We start from the raw sequence: 22,675 nt of genomic DNA on the forward strand, positions 1-22,675 counted from the left end.
GTTCCCTGTTGGCTTGCTCATCTTCCCTGTCTTAGAACTGTTTTTGTTCTAGTTCACTGACTCTTATCTAACCTTCGTAGTGTACTTCAAGTATGTGAGGTACCTAGATATTTTATAGTTACAATTACTTAAATTGGGTAGGGACAGAATATGTAACTGAATTCCTTCAGAATTACGTGTTTTCCCTCTTACTTTATATTGCAAAGTGTTTAAGTTGTAAGTAAAAATTGTTAATGTAGTAGAGAGGGCACAGTGATGTAACTGAAACTTGCTTAATTCTGGACAATGCTTTCAGGGTCATCTGAGAAGGAGAAGGAGTAAAATACTGGCATAGTAAATTCTTAAGAAACTAGAGCTGTATTTAAAAATCTTCAGTTACATTTAAAAATTATCAGCATTGCTGATAAACCTCTAACAAGTATTGGTCAGCACCACACTACCCCCCTCCCCCTTTATGACAGGGTCTCACTATGTAGCCCAAACTCAGATTGACCTGCTTCTGCCTCAGGAGTGCTGGGGTTAAAGGTGCACTGTCACATCCCCACTGGCTAACCTTTTGATGTAGGAAATCTGAGAGGAATAGGAAAGTTGTACTGATGAACCTACCTGTGAAGAGTCTTTAGTTGATAGGAATCAGGTGTTAGCTCCCGATACTGCCACTTGTCATGTTATCAACAATATCTATGCTGATAACTGTGCCTCCAGGGAACCCCACTAATAGGAGAGGACTGTTGCCTCTTAGTTTGTGGTAGACATGCCCAAACACAGCATTTTTTTAGAGCATTTAAGTAAGATAAAGCAGGCTGTCAGACTAGCTTTCTAATTGAGTTCATGAAATTAAAACTAATGAGACCATTTTTGTTTTTACTTTGTGTTTTACTTTTGTAAGAACATTGCAGTGATGATGGCATTATACTTTAAAAAACATATTGTACTTGTAGTTCAGTTGGTGCAGTTTTGAATAAACTACATTTTTATTGGTATTACTTGGTAAAGGGCTTTTCTGACATAGTTAGGCATTAGAAAGTAAACAATCAAAGTATGATTTCTTTTGGTTTAAATAGATGCATAGATATGTGATAACTGTTACAATGGATTTTCTTTGCCATCGCCACTCTTGACCACTTCTCAATGCTGAAGATGAGTCCTTTTATCTTTATGGTCCTTCTTACTACCTTACACACACACACACACACACACACACACACACACACACACACACACACCCACACCACGTTTTTATTATTGTAATAGGTTCTGTTTACAAGGTCACCGTAGCATGTAGTGAATTAGATCCAAAAAACCTTGGTTGGAAAATTTCACTGACCACAGTGAGTAACCTTTTGAAGTAGTTATATATAAAAACAAACAAACTTCATTATGCTTGTTACTAACTTCCACATCAAACCTTTATTTTTTTTTGAGTTAGATTATACTATTATTTTCTATTACTTGATTTTAGAAATTCATGATTTCCTCAAGTATAAAACTTGTTTTAGGTGTCAAGTAACCTGATTCTAGTTGCAGTGGTGAATTTGCAGAGAGGAACACCCCCATATTCTTATCTATTTGGAGTTGAGGATGAGGACCCTAAATTCTAAGTCAGCCTAGAATACATACTGAGCCCCTGTTCTGACAAATAATAAATAAATAAATCCCACCCTTTGCATCTTTGCATACTCTGCTTTATTCCTTTGAGACTGGAGAAAAGGAACTTAGTGTGTTGCATATTAGTAAGAAGAAAACCTGCTTTGCTCTCTCAAACTCAGCATTTATTTATAAGCAATAAGAATAGTGTTTACACTTAATGGCTTCTTATAAATAACTTAAATGTATTACATAGTAGGTTTTTTTGCATACTGATGATACACAGGGATACTTTTGAGACAGTCGGTCAATAAATTGTACATTTAAGTAGGTTAGAAGTTTAAAACAAATACTTCCATTTTCATGTAAACTTCCTTTTCTATAGGTGCCATGATTTTAGTGTTGTATATAATGCCAGTGCTGTAGTAGTGTCCCGTACTAACAGTGTGGGATGGTTTTCATATACTTTTAGGATTACTATCATTCAATACTTGGACCTGCAAACATCAAAAAAGCTGTTGAAGAAGCTGAAAGACTCTCCGAGAGCCTTAAACTGAGGTACAGATACTACTATAAATTCTGTAAAAGAATGCAAATTAGAAGATAATACTATTTATGTTTGTTCATTTATATCTAACCATACCTATAATACCCCATTTCCTAGAAATACATGAACTGAAATACCAAACTGAAAATCATTTGCTATATTGTCCATATTGATGTGCTACTGTTAATATTCTTCATGAAAATTTTAGGTTATTAAGATAGCACTGATGTTTTTACATTAGAAATCATGTCCATTTTTTCATATGTTATGGTATTTGTAAATTTTTTGACAATAAAAGGGGAATTTTAATTTTTCATATACTACATGATGTACTATAAACTGTTATTAGATATAATCATATAGAAATGAAGTATTTACTCTTAGTTTTAATCTCTCCATAGTTGCAAATGTTACATATGATTAAAAACAATCTAATTCCAGTATTTACCATGACTGCCTTACCAGTTTATGAAATGATTACAAATTAAGACTGTAGGGCTAAGAGCACTGACTGCTCTTAGAGGACCCAGGTTCAATTCTCAGCACCCACGTGTTAGCTTACAACTGTCTGTAACTCTGGTTTCAGGGGATCTCACACCCTCACACCAATGCAAATAAAATAAAATAAAATAAACTATTCTTACAAAAAATTAAGACTATAGAGATAGCTCAGCTGTTAGAGCACTTTCTGCTCTTTTAGAGAACTCGAGTTGGGTTTCCAGTACCCACGTTGGATACCTTGCAACCAGCAAGTTAACTCCAGCTCCAGGGATCCGATGTCCTCTTTGGCCTGCACAGATACTTGCATACGTGTGACAGACATGCATATACAGAAATAAAAATTTTTTTTTTTAATTAGAAATTAAAATCAGTATGCTGACCTGGAGAGATGACTCAGCAGTATGAGTTCTTGTCACACTGCCTTGAGGACCTGCATCAGGATTCCAGCATCCTCATAACATGCCAAGCATCCTGCAAATGCCTAAACTCCATCTCTGAAGGGTCACACACCCTTTTAAAAAGATGTATTTTCTTTTTATTTTATATATGTGAAAGTCTTACCTGCATTTGTGTGGCACGTGTATGCAATGCTTTCAAAGGCAGATCCCCAGGAACTGGGGTTAAAGCTTCTGTAAGCTGCCCTGTGGGTGCTGGGAACAGAACCTGGGTCATAAACAAGAGCAGCCAGTTGTCCCCCTCACTTGGATTCCCATATATGTGCACTCACAAATGTGCTGGTGCGTTCTCCCTCCCCCTCCCCCTCCCTCCCCCTCCCTCTCCTCTTTCACATACAATATCTTCTACAAAGACAGACTGTAGCTAAAGTTTTCCTGCCTGACCCAAGGTCAGGGCAAATCTCTCTCACCTGCCAGTCCCACAGCCGCTCAGACCCAACCAAGTAAACACAGAGACTTATATTGCTTACAAACTGTATGGCCGTGGCAGGCTTCTTGCTAACTGTTCTTACAGTTTAAATTAATTCATTTCCATTAATCTATACCTTGCCACGTGGCTCGTGGCTTACTGGCATCTTCACATGCTGTTTGTCATCCTGGCAGCTGACAGTGTCTCTCTGACTCAGCCTTCCACTTCCCAGCTTTATTCTCCTCCTTGTCCCGCCTACACTTCCTGCCTAGCCAATGGCCAATCAGTGCTTTATTTATTCACCAATCAGCAACACATTTGCCATACAGAACATCCCACAGCAACAGACTGCTTTACTTTTTAGTCATTCATTAAAGTAAGTTTAGCTTTTGCCCCTGTGAACAATATGCTGCTGTAACACAGATCCTAGTAAAATTTCTGCCCATATGTAGAGCTTAGAAGTTGTTAATGACTAACCTGATAGCTCAGTGATATGATAGAGGAAAGAACAGTGAAACTGGCGTTCTATAAAGTGACAGAAGCCACCCAAACCTTGGTGATGGAAAAAGACAGATTATGAGGCAAATAATACAGAGGAAGGGAAGATAGAAGATTATAGCCACCTGACGTATTCCTACACGGGTGTGAAGGTTTTTCCCTGAGAATGTCATTACAAGTAGCTTTAAAAGAGTGGGTTTTGTTTGTCTCTGAGTTAGTTTCACTTTGGAACCCACATTAGCCACAAATTTATGATCCTCCTGCCAGAGGTTCATGAGTGCAAGCACCATAGGCACGTGTCACCCACTACCCACAGCTGAAAATAATTTTTTGTTTGTTTGTTTGGGGTTTTTTGTTTTTGTTTTTCAAGACAGGGATTCTCTGTGTAACCATCCTGGCTGTCTTGAAACTTGCTTTGTAGACCAGGTTGGCCTCAAACTCACAGGGATCCTCCCGTCTCTGCCTCACTGCTGGGATTAAAGGTGTGTGCTACCACCACCCAGCAAAAAAAATCTTTTTTTTTTTTCCCCAGAGCTGAGGACCGAACCCAGGGCCTTGTGCTTGCTAGGCAAGCGCACTACCACTGAGCTAAATCCCCAACCCCAAAATCTCTTTTTAAAGGAAGACTTGAAGAGTGCATTTGTTGTTGTTTGGGCCTGGGGTTCAGGCACAGGGTCTCCTGTATGCCATGCTAGCCCTACACCACTGGGCTGCATCCCTCAGCCCCTGAAACATGTATTTTTAAAAGACAATAAAAAAATAATTGAGCTGGGCAGTGGTGGCGCACACCTTTAATCCCAGCACTCGGGAGGCAGAGCCAGATGGATCTCTGTGAGTTCGAGGCCAGCCTGGGCTACCAAGTGAGTTCCAGGAAAAGGCGCAAAGCTACACAGAGAAACCCTGTCTCGAAAAACAAAAAACAAAAAACAAAAAACAAAAAACAAAAATTGAGCCCAGGTTGTCGAAATATTGATAAATTTTCTACTTCCAATATTTATTTACTTTGTATATCCTATTGCTTTTGTAGTAAAAAGAGGAAAATCTTGTGGTTGCTGAATTTTTCAGAAGGCAAATTAATATGTGATGATTCACACATATGGTATCCAGGTGAAAGAAGATTTTTGTTGTTGTTATTTTGTTTTTTGAGACAGGGTTCCTCTATGTAGCCCTGGCTGTCACGGAACTCCCTCTGTAGACCAGGCTGGCTTTGAACTCAGAGATCCACCTGCCTCTGCCTCTTGAGTGCTGGGACTAAAGACGTGCACCACCACTGCTGGCAATCTCTTTTTCTTCTTACCTATCACCTTTCTTTGAGGAAATAACTCTCCACCAATTCATTGATAAGAATGTTTACTTTTTACATGGTGGTAAAATAAGGTTCCTGGTATGGACTTCCCTCTGGGGCCTTGAGTGTGTTTTGGGGTTTTCTTGTGGTATAGGTTACTGTGCAACTGACTGAAGAGAAGCTTTTCCTTTTGCCTTCTCCTGCTGCCCACATATTTGGTTTCTCTCATTGATGCTTAGAACAGCTCTGATGAACATGTTCTATGTCTGCCCTTAGTGATTCTCTAGTCAAGTCAGTTCTTCCCTTTTGAGAGTCAGAAATCTCTGATGTTAGGATTTCCCTCTTGTCAGCCTAGCAGTCTGAGAAATAGCAGGGTGCTGTCTAGAGTTTTGTTTGTTTGTTTGTTTGTTTTTTAAATATATAATTTATTTTTTTTTTATGGTCCTTGGTGTTTTGCCTGCATGTCTGTCTGTGTGAGGGTGTCAGAAGTCCTGGAACTGGAATTACAGACAGGTGTGAGCTGTCATGTGGGTGCTGGGAATTGAACCCAGGTCCTTTGGAAGAGCAGCCAGTGCTGCTAGGGCAGACCAAGTTCCCAATTCCATAAAATACTAGAAAAACAGTTAGTGCCTAGAAAACAGGTTTTAATGCTATCTTGTGTTAGGTGAGACTTGTCAAACACGTGTTCCCCTACGCCTTTCCTTTATATCCATGTTATGGGTGATCTTGGGTTTAATTTGAACAAGTCAGAAGGTATTAGAGTCCCAGCAAAAGGAAGGGCTTAGACAGGCAGGTAATGGAACCGGAGGCCAGTGCTAGATGAAGGGCAAACTTTGATCTCATTTCAGGTTATCCAAAGTAGAAACAGCATGAGGTCTGTGAAGTATATTTACAGAGCTCCACGGTCACTGTAGTTATGGAACAAATGGCAGATAAGGTAAGGTGCAGATGACAGAGATGTCAAGAAGCGGATCTTGAAATTTCTTCACTTCTACCTTCAAATCAAATTCAGCCTGGCGGTCTTTTTTTGTTCCTTTTTGTTTTGGCAGTGCTGGGGAATGAACCTAGCTAGGGCTCTGTGCATACCAGGCAAGCACTCTACCACTCAGGTGCACCCTAGCCCTTGACTCTACTTCTCAGGGCAGACAGTTCCCATACTGTTACAGTATAGGTTGGTGCTAGAGAAGAGGTCTGTAGCTTGAGTACATGTGGAGCCAGACTCCCTGGGTTTGAGTCTCAGTTCTTCCTCTCACTGTTGTGTGCTATTAGGCAAGTTACTTGGTCAGCTTGTTTTTCCTTATCTATAATTGGGATAAGAATAACCACCTGTGGTGGTTACTGATAATTCTCAATTTACAGAATCCAGAATTACCTGGGTTATAGACCTCTAGGCACATCTGTGGGAGAATCTTGATTGCATTGAGGTTAGAAGATTCGATCCTGTAGGACAGGTGGAACCGTTCTCTGGCTGGGATTCTGGCTGTGTAAGTGGAAAAGCAGCTTGCATCATCTCTGCTCCTCATTGTGAATGCAGTGTAATCAGCTGCTTCAGGCTCCTGGCACTCTGACCTCCTTACTGATGGAGCTATGAGCCAGAGTAAGCGCTTTCTCCCTTAAATCTCTGTAGTTCAGAGTATTTGAGCACCGCAATAGAAGAAGAAACCAAGACACTGCCTTACAGGGCTTCTTAATGTGGTAAGCAAATGTAAGACTTGTTCCGATAGTCTGGTGCCTGCAGTGGATTCTGAGTACGTGTTCCCTCTCACTGTTGTTATTAACAATAGAAGCAGTCTTGCTTGTCTTGGTCTGTGACTCCTTCCTTTATGGTCCTCTGATGGTTTACATTGAAGGGACCGGCTGGGTACAACAGTTGCAGTTCCAAGCCTTTCATTTCTGTTTGATGATAGAAGAGGTGGATGCTGGCACATGAAATAGGGATGATACTTGCTCTTCTATCAGCAAGTTCCCAACAGTGTGGTTGACAAATAATGGATATATCAGTAAGCATGGTTCTCCCAGAGATCTGAGGATACACCTACTTTTGTAGGTGTTTGTTGTTGTTAAAGACAGAGGTCTCTCCGTAACCCTAGCTGGCCTGGAATTCGCTGTGTAAATCAGGCTGCCTGGGACCTACAACATTCTCTCTCTGCTTCCTGAGAGCTAAGGTTAGAGATGTGTACCACTATGTCAGCAAATGTACTGAATAGTTTTAGAAATCTAAGAGTGTGTATTGTTCTTCCAATTCGAAGGCTATGTCATTTATTTTTAACTGTTTTCTAAATTGTCCTTTGACCTGTGATTGTGTAGAAGAATGGTGCTTACTTTTCAAATGTGAGATTTTTCTGAGTATCTTACTGATTCTGTTTCAATTTCATCATAGCTGGAGATACTTGGTCCTTAAACAGTCTTATCTTAGCCAATGTGCAGTGTGTACTTGAAAAGAAAGTGTAATGGCTGCTGCATATAGTGTTCTCTGTGTGTGATTTATCCATTTTTCATTACCACAACAAAATACCTGAAATAGGCTATGTAGTAAAAAAAGAAAGAGGTTTATTGAAGGCTAAAGGTTAAACAACGTGATGTACTCAACCTGAAGCTGAGTCCTCCTCTTGGCGGCATCACATCGGAGTGAGGACTTGGGTGTTAGTGTCGCTTCTGGCCTCTGCTTTAAAGCTGTCAAGATGTGTTCACTTCATTGACCTATAACTCTGATCACCTCCCGAAAGCCCTCCCTCTAAACAACATAGTCACAGGAATTTTCTTCTGTATTAACCTCACAATGCAAATAAAATTTCAGCAGGAATGTGACAGGGTAAGGGAGGGCGGGAGGGGAGTTACACTTGACAGGGACCTTATTCAAACCCTAGTACTTACTGTTTGTCGTTTAGGTCTCCCATGCATTGTTGAAAACTGTTCAGATCTTACTTAACTGTTCTCTGCCCCACCCCACCCCCCCTTAAGGATTTTGCACACAGGGCCTTGTGCTAGGCAAATGCTCTAACATGGAGATACATCCCAACACATACACACTTGGACATAGTCATTGGTTGTGCTATTTCCTTTTTATTTTGAGATAGTCTCACGAGTCGTCTAGGCTGGCCTTGAGTTTGTGGCCCTCCTGCTTCAGCTGCTCAAACAGCTCAGGGTAGAGACCTGCGTTTACAGGCCAGGCTTAGCTGAGCTTCTTGTTAGTGCAGGTGGTGGTGGTTTGCTTTGGGTTCTTGTTTTGTTTCAGGGTGTTGATTTTGGAAGTTGTAATTGTAACAAGGTGCGAAAAATCTCTAAGATATTTATTTCTCCTTGTAATTCATTGAGCTTTTGTGTATTTCGAAGTTCTGTTTTTAGGCATTTACACATTTATGATTATCATAAATTCCTGATGAATTTTATCATTATTTATCTTTTATCTGGAAATAATCTCTGTCCTTTGAGATCAACCTTGCTTCTCTCCTTCATTACTTTTAGCCCATCCAGTATAATTAGATCCTACTTTTTCATTCATCCTGACAATCTCTCTCTGTCTCAGTGGTACATTTCCTCTGTTCATGCCTAGTCTAGTTGTAGCACGTAAGCTTTAAAGGAAGTAAGAGAGGAAAGTACTCTTCTCTACTTGCCTTTCCTTTCCTTTCCTTTAGTTTCTGGCTCTCTCCATTGCTTCAAGATGCACGTTTCTGCCTGACTCCTTCCTGTGCTCTGAGAATTTCTCCAGCTTTTCTGGTAGTCCCCATCTGTTAGGAACACTTCTTCCCTTTCATCTAGACATACTTTATTTTTACTCCTGCTTTTCATTTGCTTGTTTGTTTTGGGTCTGAGCGGGTGCCCTTATGCCACAGCTGTGTGTGGAGTGGTCAGAGGACAGCTTGTGGGAGTCATTCTCTCCATCCACTGGGGATCAGACTCACTTATCAGGATTTTCTGACAAGCTCCTTTATCACCTGATTTCTTCTTAAAGAATGTTTTCATAAGATGTAGGATTCTAAGTTGACAGGGTTCTGTGCTTGTACTCGGTTTTTGTCTTTTGTCCCCCTTGGTAGCCCAGGCCAGCCTCGAACACAGAGCTCCACCTGCCTCTGCCCTTGGAGTGCTGGGATTGAAGGTCTGTGCCACCATGTCCAGCTGTCCTCATTGTTTCTCATGTGGAAATGCATAGCAGTTGGTCCTGTCACTAATCTATCGAATGCCATGTATGACAATCTCTGACTTGAGATTTTCTCTTTAGTCTTAGTCTGACTATGATGTAACTGTTTTTCTTGGTATTTTTCCTGTTTGGGCTTCTGAGCTCTGTGCATCTGTAAATCTATGTCTTTTATCAAATTTGGCGAGTTTGGGCTATTACTTCTTCAAATATTCTTACTCTGTTTCATTCTTTTGCTGACACTCCAGCTATACATGTGACAGGCCTTTGGTTTTGTCCAGGAAATCCTTCTGAGGTTGTGTTCATTACCTTTTAAACTATTCTCTCATTCTCTCTCTTCTTACATTGGAACTTTTCTATTGCTCTTTAGGTACTGACTGTCCTGCCTGCTCCTTGTCTCTGTGGCTCTCCAGAGCTGTATCTGTCTATGGGGGCATCTGCCCTCCGTATACTATGCCGTATATGGAGGAAACAGAATAATAAAGTCAAAGTTTGATTCGTTCTTTACTAACTGACCTGGGTCAGTTATTACCCCTTTCTCCCTCCATTCTGTATTCTTCTCTCGCCCTCTCCCTTGCCCCGTACCTCTGTCTCCTTCTTCCCCCATCCTCTTAAATTCACAACCAGCAGGCATTGCCATCATTACTAATGACAGGGTAAGCAAGGTCACAGCTCTTTGTTAGCAGTACATGTTCCCAAAAGTACTGCTTCGGGGTTGGGGATTTAGCTCAGTGGTAGAGTGCTTGCCTAGCAAGCACAAGGCCCTGGGTTCGATCCTCAGCTCCAAAAAAAAAAAAAAAAGTACTGCTTCTAATTCTGTGGAGAATATTCCAAATACCTTGTATTTTTGCAAATTGTGGTCACCATAGCTGGGTTAGCTTCCGGCCCACTAGACATTTCAGTAAAGCCATCCTTTTTAAGACAGTCAATTCTTGACTTTGATAATGACTCTCCACTTGGTGTGGTGTGGGAATCCACAAAGGTTTCCTAGTGAGTTCTGAGCCTGCTTTACTCAGCAGGGCTGCATGAGGGATGACTTTACCACATGCATGGTTACCAGGTGTTTGGAAGGCTCTGCACTTGGCTGTGCAGTGTGCTTTGATCTAGCAAGGGGGAGGTCTTTGGCCCCACCCTTTGGCATTGTTATAAAAAGCCCTTTTGAAGAGACAGATGGGGCTGTTGGGTATTGACCCAGGTTCTCCTGAAGCTATCTTGTTTCTGTCTGTCTCCTCTCCGCTATCTTTCAATCTAAAAATTCCTCATTCCTCTCTCCTCCTCATAGGAACCCTTTGAAAAGGTGGGAGCTCTTCTCCCACAGTGAGGGTAATATTGTTCTTGAATACTTAACATTTTGATTTAAATCAACACAGTTGTGATATTGGGATAATTTCTCTTAGAGAAAATACAAAATAAAGAGTTTTTATATTTTAAAAAAAGGAAATTGTAGCAGATTTGATCATTAAAAATTTGAAATTAGTGTAAAAGCAAAAGGAACATTAATAAAGAGCCTAACATTTGTTTTCAAGACTTTTGTGCAGTTTAAAATAAGCATGTAGCTGGCTTCTGAGAACAGATGTGTGTGGTTTGTATGGGAAGTCTACCAGAGTTCAATTTCAGTTGGAAGGGGTGAGTTAAAAGCCATAAAGTGTGCCTGAGGCAGGATGCTAAGTAATGGAACATGAACTCCCTTAACTGTACTCTGTCATGTTATAACAGAATTCTTCTTTCAACTAGATACGAAGAGGCTGAAGTTCGGAAAAAACTGGAAGAAAAGGACAGACGGGAGGAAGAGCAGCTGCAGCAGCAGAAAAAGCAGGAGGCGGGGAGAGAGGACAGTGGAGCGGTGGCCAAACGCTCCTTGGAGAATGTGTCCGATTCCAAAAACAAAACTCAAAGGGTATTTCAACTTTATTGTGTAAACACTGGTTCTGTTTGCCAGGTGACCTGCCTGTAAGGAGTTGAGGTACCACTGTAAAATTCTTTGAGGCAACAGGGATAATATTTCATGTGTTCGATCAGAAATTGAATCCAATGTCCCAGCTGCAGGTGGTTTTGGGTTTTCCTGTAAGCTTGCACAGGAACACTGTTGTGCCTCGTTACAGCAGTGACTGTAAACTAGACAAGAGGAAGCGATTGATTGTGATCTGGTCCAGCTATGTTCCGCTGACAACTCTTGGACTCAGTTTCCTTATTTGCCAAACGAAGGTCTTGAAACAGGGTCTGAGATATCTTTTGCCTCATAATGAAATCTGCATTAAGAGAAGGACTTGGGCCAAGGGCAGGCCAGGTGTGGTGTCGCTGCCTTTAATCCCAGCATGCGGGAGGCAGAGGCAGGTAGCCTAGTCTACAGAGTGAGTTCCAGGACAGCCAGGGCTATGCAGAGAAACTGTATCCTGAAAAAACAAAAAATAAACTAAAAAAGAGAGAAGGCCTTGCTTGCTGCTTTCTTTGGTCCCAGACAGTCTTTGTTTCTGGAGTCTCATTCCCTCCCTCCCTCCCTCCCTCCCTCCCTTTTTCTGTTTGTTTTCCCTTTGTCTGTCTGTCGCTCTCTGCATTTCATTCAGTGTTCCTAGCACATGGACAAGGTCTCCTTATCAAATCTACCAGTGACTGGGTCTCTGCCAGCTGTCACCGTGCCTCTTTCCTTTCTCAGAAATTAGTCTTCCTAAGTATACATTTCTTCTCAATTGTTGAAATCCTTGGAAACTTCTGCTTTGCTTCCTGTGATGGCCTGTGCATTTTGTAAACATTTGTAGCAGTCTGTCACTTGTACGTGGGTTACTGTTGTCATTTGGAATTCATGATGTAGGACAAAACCACTAACTTAGGGAGATGTTTGTCCTGTTATTAAAACCAAATAACAGGACTTGAAAGAATGGTATGAAGGGAACTTTTTCATTTTCTTGCCATTTCAAAAGGGGTCAGTCACTTTTTGTTGTTGTTGTTGAGACAGGGTCTCTTGTAGCCCAGCCTAGCCCAGACTCACTATGTAGGCAAGGCTGGCCTTGAATTCCTGCTCCTCCTGCCTCCACCTTCCAATTTCCAGGATTATTGGCCTGTGTAATCACACCCAGTTACCGGGATGCCAGGGCAAGCACATGACCAGCTGAGCTACATCACTGTTCCTTTCACTTCACCATTTGCCCTGCTTTATCTGTCTCCTATACTCTTTCTTTTGCTTGAGTATTGGAAAGCAGTCTCTAGCTGCTTTGCTGCTTTAATGCTGAACACTTTGCTTCCACTGCTTTAATGCTGAACACTTTGCTTCCACCTCACATAACTACAGTCCTATATCCCACCCTGAATTCAACAGTAATTCCTTAGTGATATCTGGTGCTCAGCCTATAGCAGACTTTCCTACCTGTCTTAATGTGATCGTTAAAGTTGATTTGTTGAATCATGATGCAAAACAATTAACTATCTTTTCCTTGTCATCTCTCTTAAGGCTCTAAATAATCTCCATTTGAGATTCTCTTCCTCTGAATTTTTATACCATGTACTTGACTGAATAGAGAAAGTGAACCACATTTTGTGTTGTTTGCCCCAACCTGTAGGGTTTTTTATTTCCTGCATTGTCGGCATGTGCAAGTTTTGTTTCATGATAAGAATTCTCTGTAGATGGTGCCCTGTGTTTCATATTGTATCACACTAGGAGGCAGCTGATACACATAACTTATGCAAATGTGCATGTACACGTGTGCTACTAGCTTGATCCGTAGGTCCAGGTGGGTCCTCAGTTTTCCCATCTGTAAAATGAGCTAGCATCTTAGAGTTTTATCTCATGTTCTCAGTTAGAAGATGTAAACTAAGTAGTATGTTGTATTACTTGATTTTCCTTTCATTTTATAGTGGAAGACACGGACTAGAGTAGCTAGAATTGCTGTTTCATTGTAAGAAGCACTTTCTAATTAAGTACTAATTTTAAATTATATGTGACGCTTAAGAAAATTTGAGAATGAACAGTGGTTCTATCTGCTGCTGGTTATTTTAGCTGTTGCCTGTTAGAAGAACGCGGCAAAGCCGTCACGTATGGGAATACTTGAGGGTGGAGGGCATCACTGGGTATTGGACCCAGTGCTCCATGCCCTGGAGGCACGTGCTCCCCTCCTGAGCTCTGTCCCTTTTGATGTGCATTTTCATAGAATGCCAGTACTTAGTTCTAATCGAAATGAAGTGTTAAACTTGAGCCTTTTTGCTGTGAAATTGAAACTCTTTTCCTCTGTGAACTAGATCAGTGGTGAGAAGAGTGAGAAGGGCGGAGCCGCAGAGAGAGGTATGTGAGAAAGGACGCCCTTTCGGGTTCTCTGGAGTCCTCACTCTGGCACAGTGAGGGTCTCAGCGCTGTGCCTGAGCTCTGTGTAGACTTGTGTTTTCCTCACTCCACGAGTGGATGGAAATGCCGTAAGTTCTGCATGGATTTACTTGGGATATTTTATGATTATTTTAGCCTGGCATGATAAGATGTGGTAATGTGCAGTTATCTTTTTTTCTATCTAGATGCAATGGTTAAAAATGTAGCATAGTGTTTAAGAGGATAGACTCTTAGAAGCTGCTCCTCAATATCTTGAATATGATATTTACCACTCTACCTCAGTTTAGCCATCTGTAAAGTGGGGGTTGTTATTTTCTTTTCTTGTTGCTGTGATAAAATAATCTGACAAGATGGGTGGTGGTGCACACCTTTAATCCCAGCACTCTGGAGGCAGAGGCAAGTGGATCTTTGTGAGTTTGAGTATACAGCCTGGGCCACAAAGTGAGTTGTTCCAGGACAGCCAGAGCCACACAGAGAAACCTTGTCTCAAAAATAAAATACTCTGGGGCTGGAGAGATGGCTCAGAGGTTAGGAGCACTGACTACTCTTCCAGAGGTCCTGAGCTCAATTCCCAGCAACCACATGGTGGCTCACAATCATCTGTAATGAGATTGGTGCCCTCTTCTGGTGTGCAGACATACATGCAGACAGAACACTGTATACATAATAAGTAAATCTAAGAGAGGGAGGGAGGGAGGGAGGGAGGGAAAGGAAAGGAAAGAAAAGAAAAGAAAATACTCTGACAAAAGCAACTTATGGAAGGAAAGTTGGTTTGTGCCTCACGGTTCCAGGGCACAGTTGATCACTGTGGAAAAGTCATGGTGTTGGGAGCTGAGGCAGCTGGTCATGTCAGGAAGCAGAGGGAGGTGACTGCTAGCTCTCAGCTCCTTTCTCCTTTCCACCCAAACAGGACCTCAGACCATGGAACTGTGCCACCCATAGTTAATATTAACTGTCAAAGGAGTTGATAAGGAAAGCAGTTCATAGTTAATTTCAGCTAATACATATTGAACTTTCAGAATCCGTAGTAAATTTAAGGGTTATTAGTTATTATTATTTGTGACTGTAAGGTTGTAAGAATTATTTAACAGGTGCCCTCACCCTCTGGGGGAAAAAAGTCTGAATTAGTAATTTGTATGTATCCATAGGTGATGGTTCTAGAGACAAATACATGACCAGCAACAAGAGTTAGGAAGTTGACTTCATCTACTAGAGAAATTTTTTTCTTTTTCAGACAAGATTTAAATTAAACATAATTATATGTAATCTACAACACTCATGTACTAGCATATTATCCTATGGTAATTTTAAAAATACACTGAGTAAGGTACCTTCCTAGAAGCTGTTGTTGATTATCCTAAGATGGGTTCTCATCATTTATTCCTTTGTAGCTCATCATGCTTAGTTATTGTCCTGGGTGGCTGCTGTTCTCTGCTTGTTTAGTCTGTTCATTATCAAAATGATCCTGATGTTGGAGAGGAAGAAAAGAGGTTGTAGCAGCTGTTCCTAAGATTACCTGTGTTTCTCACAGCTGCAGAAACAGCTTTGGGATCGAAAGTTCCATGTGATGGTGTTTGATCTTTCTTTCACTTCAGGTCGTGAAGCTGGCAAAAAAAATAGCAACATAGAGAGTTTTGTTTTGGTTTATTTTTGCCAAGTTGCACACCCCATCCCAATTAAATCAATAATTGGAAATCTGAACATTCAAATATCCTCATAGCACCTCTCCAGAGACTTGAAAAAGAATTAGAAAAGATAAGCTAGAACCTTTTGAGACTTGTTTGTTTTAACAGCAACTTATCTACCTTAGACTGGCCTTGAATTTTGTATGTAGTCCGGGATGACCTTGAATGTTAATGCAAGTACTCTATCATGCCCAGTTTGTGCAGTTGCTAGGGACTGAACCCAGGGCCTCAGTGTGCTGGACAGTACCAGCTAAGCCACATCACTAGCCCTTGTGATTCTATTAACCATGGATTTTGCGTGTGAAATTGTTTTCTGTATTAATAAGATGCATATTTAATTTTCTTTCTTTAACATTAGTAGTAGAACGAACACCAGATACAGTGGTGACCTTGATATGAAGTTTTATTGGGCGATGGGAGGTGAAATGGAACCAAACCCAGAGCCGAGCACAGCTAGGCAGACACTATTCCATCAAGCTGTGTGTCCAGCCTATATCTAAACAAGACACGAAATTTGTCTCTTAGTAAATGTTAACACGAAGTATACCTAATGTTCCTGTAAAAGATAAAAAATGATACAGTGGGATGGCAAGTCTGATGCCAAGTATACTTTGCTCTTCCATGTTTGCTAACGTGCCAGCACATAGAACTGGGCGTTTCTTGTTGTTTACTACTGTGTCTCTCAATTCCAAGGAGCAATCACAGCAAAGGAACTATATACAATGATGATGGATAAAAACATCAGCTTGATTATAATGGATGCTCGAAAAATACAGGATTATCAGCATTCCTGTATCTCAGATTCTCTCAGTGTTCCTGAAGAAGCTATCAGTCCAGGGTAGGTCATCGCTGTGTGTTTAGATAGAAATGGAGGAGGAGTGGATCTGGGGGAGAGGGACTGTGGGAGGTAGGACTGAGAGGAGAGGAGGGAAAGGAAACTACAGTGGGGATGTAATATATAATTAAAAATAAATTTAAAAAACAATAGATTAAAAAAAATATGGCCGGGCGGTGGTGGTGCACACCTTTAATCCCAGCACTTGGGAGGCAGAGGCAGATGGATTTCTGAGTTCAAGGACAGCCTGGTCTGCAGATCGAGTTCCAGGATAGCCAGGGCTACACAAAAATATCCTGTCTGGAAAAGCCTAAAAGAGGTGCTGGAGAGATGGCCCAGTGGTTAAGAGCACTGGCTGCTTTTTCAAGGGTCCTGAGTTCAATTCCCAGCTACCACATGGTGGCTCGCAACCATCCATAATGGAGTCTGATGCCCCCTTCTGGCCTGCAGGCATACATGCAGACAGAGCACTCAACCTGAAAAAATGCATACATAAATAATTTGTGAACAAGAAAAGAAAAAAAAAAAAAGAAACATAAATAAATGAAGGAGAGAGTTGGAGTTCGGTGCTAACAGGCTGGCCTTAAATTTGTGATTGTCTCGTTTGGCCTCCCTGGTGTGTAAGAGACTGTGTTCTTCCACTCATCCTATGTCTTGATAGTCATCTCCATTACTGTGTGTAAGTGCGTATGTTCATTACTGTTGCTCTGTGTGTTCCCTGGTGTGACTACAATATAGTTTACTTGGATGTGATGGTGCTTTTTCCATTTATACAGGGACATATGAATTTATTAAAATAAACAGTATAATTAAATTGTATTAATTATTAAGTTACATTTTAAATTAAATTATAGAACAGATTATGAAGATAATACATGAGAAACTTAAATTTAGGAGACACTTCTTGATTCTGTTATTTCCCAACATATGTTCACTAGACTACCAATCCTAAAAGGAATGTGTGGGCAAATAAATGCCCCTTAAGAACCTCACATTCCGTTTGTTTCCATTTTCTGTAGGTCATGCATCTTGATATGTCTCTATAAGGACTGCTAGGAGATAGTATTTTATATTCACTCCTCCTCTTCACTTCCTAGTAGATAGAGTAACTAATGTTATTACTTAGAAACATTGTTTTATTTTTAGTCCAGAGCCTTTTTGTTTTCTTTTTTTTTTTTTTTTTTTTTTTTTTTTGGTTTTTTTGAGACAGGGTTTCTCTGTGTAGCTTTGCGCCTTTCCTGGGACTCACTTGGTAGCCCAGGCTGGCCTTGAACTCACAGAGATCCGCCTGGCTCTGCCTCCCAAGTGCTGGGATTAAAGGCGTGCGCCACCACCGCCCGGCGCCTTTTTGTTTTCTTTGTGGGGAAAAGTTTCACTAGTTCCACTCAGCTTGCTGGTATTGTCAGTTAAATACTGAAATGCCTACTAAATGCTGAATGGTTTCTAAGCAGTGGTACCTTTTACCAAAGGGATGGATCTGTTATTTATTATTTCATTCAGTAAATATTTACTGAGAGGTAGGCTGGGTTACTAGGGTTCTAAGTGATGAGGCTAAACCAGTGAACAGATAAAAGCTGTTGCCTTTATAAAGATTTAATTAAATAGATAAGATAGATAAGAAAATAAAAATTAAAAATATAATGTTCTTTATGTTAATAAGTAAGTTGTGGTGGGTGGATGGGTATGTATTGGGATGTGTGGGTATGTCTATTTGTCTTAGAGTAGATCCTAAAGTTTAGTTCAAGAAGACTCACAGAAAAGTTCTTAGCAAGTGTTGAATATGTAGGGGAGATGGGTGGTGCACATTCTGAGGTCAGGAATGGGGAGCAGACAGAGAATACAGCAAGAATAGAGGCCCTTAGGCAGGAGCACATCTGAACAAATCAAGAGTCAAAGGTCAGTGGCTGGTGTGAATGAGCAAAGACGACAGACAGTTAAGAAAAAGAAGCAGTAAGAGCATCAAGGTCTGTGTAACAGGCCACAGTAAGGGTGCGTGTGAGCTTCCATATGAGCAAAAGAGTAGCTGAACACTGTGTCTCCTGTGTAGTTGAGAACATGTTGAAGAAAGGATGTAAGTGTAAGTGCAGACCTATGCTGTAACCTCGGACAGGTTGCAAGACCTCTGTATGCCATGATTTCTCAGCTATAAGGTGAGAGTAATGTCTCCTGATTGTACTGTTGTAAGGGTTCAATAAGATCCAAAGCATACAGAATAGTATCTACCACACTTAGGGCTGTGTGTGCTTGCTAATTAAATTAAATCTTGCTGTTTAGTTATTATATGTATAGATAGAAGTAAGTTTAAATATGAGTAATGTTGCTTAGGAAGTTAGTTAGTTCTAGTTAGGAACTAGTTTAGTTAGGAAGTTAGTTTGGTTAGGAAGTTAGTTATTAGTTCTCCAGTTTAGATTTGGCTGAGGAAGTTGTCCAGATGATCTCCTGTTTTCAGTTTTGTGGGGCCCCCCCATCTTTTTTTAAAAGGGTCAAAATTAAGTCTGTTTCTTTCCTTCCCTAATAATTATTAAAAGCACTAATGAAGGGGTAAAGTTTGTTCTGGTGTGACAGAGTACGAGGATCATTTCTCCACTTTGTCTTAATATTTTGTCTCAAATGCTCATTCATTTCAGAGTCACGGCTAGTTGGATTGAAGCAAAACTCTCAGATGATTCTAAAGACACTTGGAAAAAGAGGGGGAGTGTGGACTATGTGGTGCTCCTCGACTGGTTTAGTTCAGCGAAAGATTTGCTGCTTGGGACCACTCTACGGAGTCTGAAAGACGCACTTTTCAAGGTTGGGAGCGCCCCTTGCTACTTGAATAAGTTCTGTCTGATTGTTGGGAAATTGTGGAGACTGGTTTTGACTGGCTCTGCTAGACTTTTAAACCAGCTGTATGCCTAGGAATTTGTATTCAGTAACCACCTTAGTGGTGAACATTGGCTGTTGAAAGTCATAAGGTGTTTTTGAGCCTGGACTCAAGCTACTCCAATTTTGGAAATTTTATTAAGGGGGATGAGATGTGTGCTTATCTTTGGTATTTATTCCAGCACTGGGGTTATCTGTATACACACACACACACACACACACACACACACACACACACACACACACAGTAGTGTAGCCATTATAAATGATACAACTGTTAATGAGATTCATGTAAAAGAAAAAGCTGCAAATTAAGAGTTTCATTGTTTTATAAAAATACATTTTGAAAAGTGTGTATATATGTGGGACACTAAGAATTAGCTCCAAAACACTAAGGAATATCTCTGGGTGGTCAAATTTTCGTTAGTTTTTGTCTTGTATTTATTTTATAACTTTCCTTCTAAGATCATGGATTGTTTCTTGATGCTTAAAACTTATATTGATTTATATCTAATACTTCATTTAAAGTTGGATTTTCAACTTCTTTGCTTTCATTTTGCTTGACAGTGAATAGTTCTACATTTGGTTTTTACTGTGCTTTATGGTTTTTGCTGTTAAGAGACTGCTTCCATCTTAAAAATAGTCTGTCTTTATTTTGTAGTGGGAAAGTAAAACTATCCTGCGCCACGAGCCTTTGGTGTTGGAGGGAGGCTATGAAAACTGGCTTCTTTGCTATCCGCAGTATACAACGAATGCTAAGGTCACTCCACCCCCTCGAAACAAAACTGAAGAGGTGTCTGTCTCATGTATGTATGTGAAAAATTGGTTTAAACTTGCTTCAGTATAGAATAAAGCATTTCTATATTCAGGGTAACTTTGATTGTATATGCCTTTGTCCTAGTCAATGCAGTTTGTTTTCAGGCAAAATACTACAGACTAAGGGTTCATGTTTTCTTTAAGACTGTAGTGATTGCCATTTCATTCCCATTTAGCTATCACAAAGAGCATGCTTAACATATAAAAATTGTATGTGGCGTTTGCTGTTCTTAAAAAACACGCATTATTCTTTTGGGGATTTTAGTGGATTTTACTTATCCCTCACTGGAAGAACCAGCTCCTCCCAAACTCCCTGCCCAGATGCCCACTCCACCTATAGAAGTAGATGAAAATGCAGAGTTGGTAACTGGTCAAGATGAAAAGCCAAGACCACTGAGCCTGTCAGCTCTAGCTGGACCGAGTGCCGTCCCCAGAGCCGAAGCTTCACCCATAATTCAGCCAGTGCCTACTACAAAGAATGTTCCACAGGTATTGTCTTTTTTTTTTTTTTTTTTATTTTTTTTTTTCTAACTTCATTATCTTTTGTTTTGATACAATGTTGACACAGAATATACAGAGTTACCTGTAACCTGTGATACCTTAGGAAACATCAGAAGGATCTGTACATCTCGTCACCTTTATTTCTACAAAAAAAAAAAAAAAATTTATAATTCACCCCTGTTGCCATAGTTTTATTAGATCACTTACAAGACTTCAGACCTAGCTGGTGGCCATTTCCCACAACTTGTAGCAAAAGCTTGTGTTCTGAAGTGACTGGAAGAGCCCAGCTGGTGACACTGTGCTGTGATTTGACCGGCACAAGTGTCCTGAGGAAGCTAGCAAATGGTCAGTCCCTCTTCTAATGTCTGGGGTCCACACATCACCCACCAGCACTCAGAGTTCAAGTCATCTCTGTATTACTGCTGACGGCTGCCGTACGTACTGTTGAGAGTCATGATGAGAAGAATTCTCTTGCATGCTCAGGACAGGAGCAGATTTTCACAAACAAAACATTTCAGTGTGGACCCGGGGTCGCTGTGGAGTGTCAGCCTGTCATTGTGGAGGGTGGTTTGCCTGCTTTTGCATATGAGAGATGTGAGATATCAGTATTTTGGTATTAAAATACCATCTTTTTTCCATTTCATTGGAGTTTGAAATGTTAACAATAGTTATTTAAAGCCAAGTGGTGGTGGTGCACACCTTTAATCCTAGCACTCAGGAGGCAGAGGCAGGTGGATCTCTGTGAGTTTGAGGGCAGCCTGGTCTAATGAGTGAGATCCAGGACAGGCACCAAAACTACACGGAGAAACCCTGTCTCGAAAAACCAAAAAAAAAAAAAGGAAAGAAAAGAAAAAGAAAAAAGAATTATAAAGAGAAGGTATTATAGTATACATCTTCAAGTTAATCTACATAAATTGAATTCTAAACCTTTTATATCCCAAGATGACTGAGAAGTGTACAGTTTGTCCAATGTATTTTGAGGTCCTTTGCACTTAAATATCTAAGCAGTGATAAAGGAAATTTCTGTATGAAATGCAAGTTCATAAAAATGGGTAAGATGGACTCCCTGTGATGACTAAGACCAGTGTAGAGCCCAGTCAACCATTGCTCTGCTAGCCACTGGAGAGCAGAACAGGAAACCCAAGTTTCTCTGCCATGGAGAAGCAGCCACTTTCTGGGCTCTGAGTGTTCAGTGGGGTTTGCAGACGCAGAGACAAGTGGAGAACTGAATGACTGGGACCGGATGGCCGTCGATCTGGATAGAGGACGGTTGTGTTGGAGAGAGCACTGTGACAGTGCCCGAGACTAGAGAGCAGACAGACCGTGAAGCGACCATGACTTAAAGCTCATTTCAGCTTTGTCCTGTAGATATGAGGGACTGAAGAAGGAGTTGTACTTGAAGACAGTGTGCTTTTCAGGCTGGGGAAGGCGGGTACACCACCAGCTGGTGGGGGGGAGCGCTTCGGTTTTCGATTGCTCTACCTTTAGTTGACTTCATCTCACGGTGGTTCTGCCTACTTCATTCTCAGTTGTAGAAAGAAGGGAATATGTTTATTTGTTTGCTTATTTGAAAAAGTGAAAAGACAAAAATAAAAGTGAAAAGAAAGCGGATTTTTTTCCTTCACTAACTTTGTACTAATGGAAACATAAAGTTCGGGGTTTTTTGTTTTGTTTTTTTTCTCCGAGACAGGGTTTCTCTGTGTAGCTTTGGAGCCTCTCCTGGATCTCTCTCTGTAGCCCAGGCTGGCCTCAAACTCACAGAGATCCACCTGCCTCTGCCTCTCAAGTGCTGGGATTAAAGGTGTGTGCCTAAAGTTCGTTTTCTAATCGTGCTGTATAGTTCGTTCCTGGCAGGTGCTAAGTTCTCCTTGCTGTTTCAGTACTCTGTGTTTTCAAGAAATGCTTACTTCCCACTATATTGTAGCATTAATATGCTGTTCAATGGAGGTGGTAAACAGTCAACTCATTAGGTAAGGAGTTCAGGAAGGCAGCTGATTAGAATCTCCTAAAAGTTGGTAGAGCAGCCAGTCAGCTGGGGGCGCTAAGGAGACCTCAGTTGGTAAAGTCTCTCCTGTGCAAGCATGAGACTGAGTTCAGAGTCCCAGCACCCACAACAAAGCCATGTGCAGCACCACACACCTGGGATCCCAGGACTCCGGAGGCCAGAGAGAGGGAGTCTGGGGGCTTGCTAGCCAGCCAGCCTACCATGATCAGTGAGCTCCAGGTTCAGGGAAAGGCCCTGTCTCA

The 22,675-nt window shown here is 41.0% G+C and overlaps 1 protein-coding gene across 1 annotated transcript in view; it reads left to right on the forward strand.

Moving 5' to 3' along the window:
* The window catches only part of Usp8 (ubiquitin specific peptidase 8), a 54,665-nt gene that overhangs the window by 11,851 nt on the left and 20,139 nt on the right, over nt 1-22,675 (forward strand). The window contains exons 4-10 of the mRNA XM_059261327.1: nt 2,060-2,145; nt 11,152-11,314; nt 13,648-13,690; nt 16,108-16,252; nt 18,877-19,039; nt 19,773-19,917; nt 20,193-20,416. Coding sequence (XP_059117310.1) covers nt 2,060-2,145; nt 11,152-11,314; nt 13,648-13,690; nt 16,108-16,252; nt 18,877-19,039; nt 19,773-19,917; nt 20,193-20,416 — 969 coding nt within the window. The remainder of the gene's footprint in view (nt 1-2,059; nt 2,146-11,151; nt 11,315-13,647; nt 13,691-16,107; nt 16,253-18,876; nt 19,040-19,772; nt 19,918-20,192; nt 20,417-22,675) is intronic.

Source organism: Peromyscus eremicus, chromosome 4 (genome assembly GCF_949786415.1).
Source record: "Peromyscus eremicus chromosome 4, PerEre_H2_v1, whole genome shotgun sequence".
Lineage (NCBI taxonomy): Eukaryota > Metazoa > Chordata > Mammalia > Rodentia > Cricetidae > Peromyscus > Peromyscus eremicus.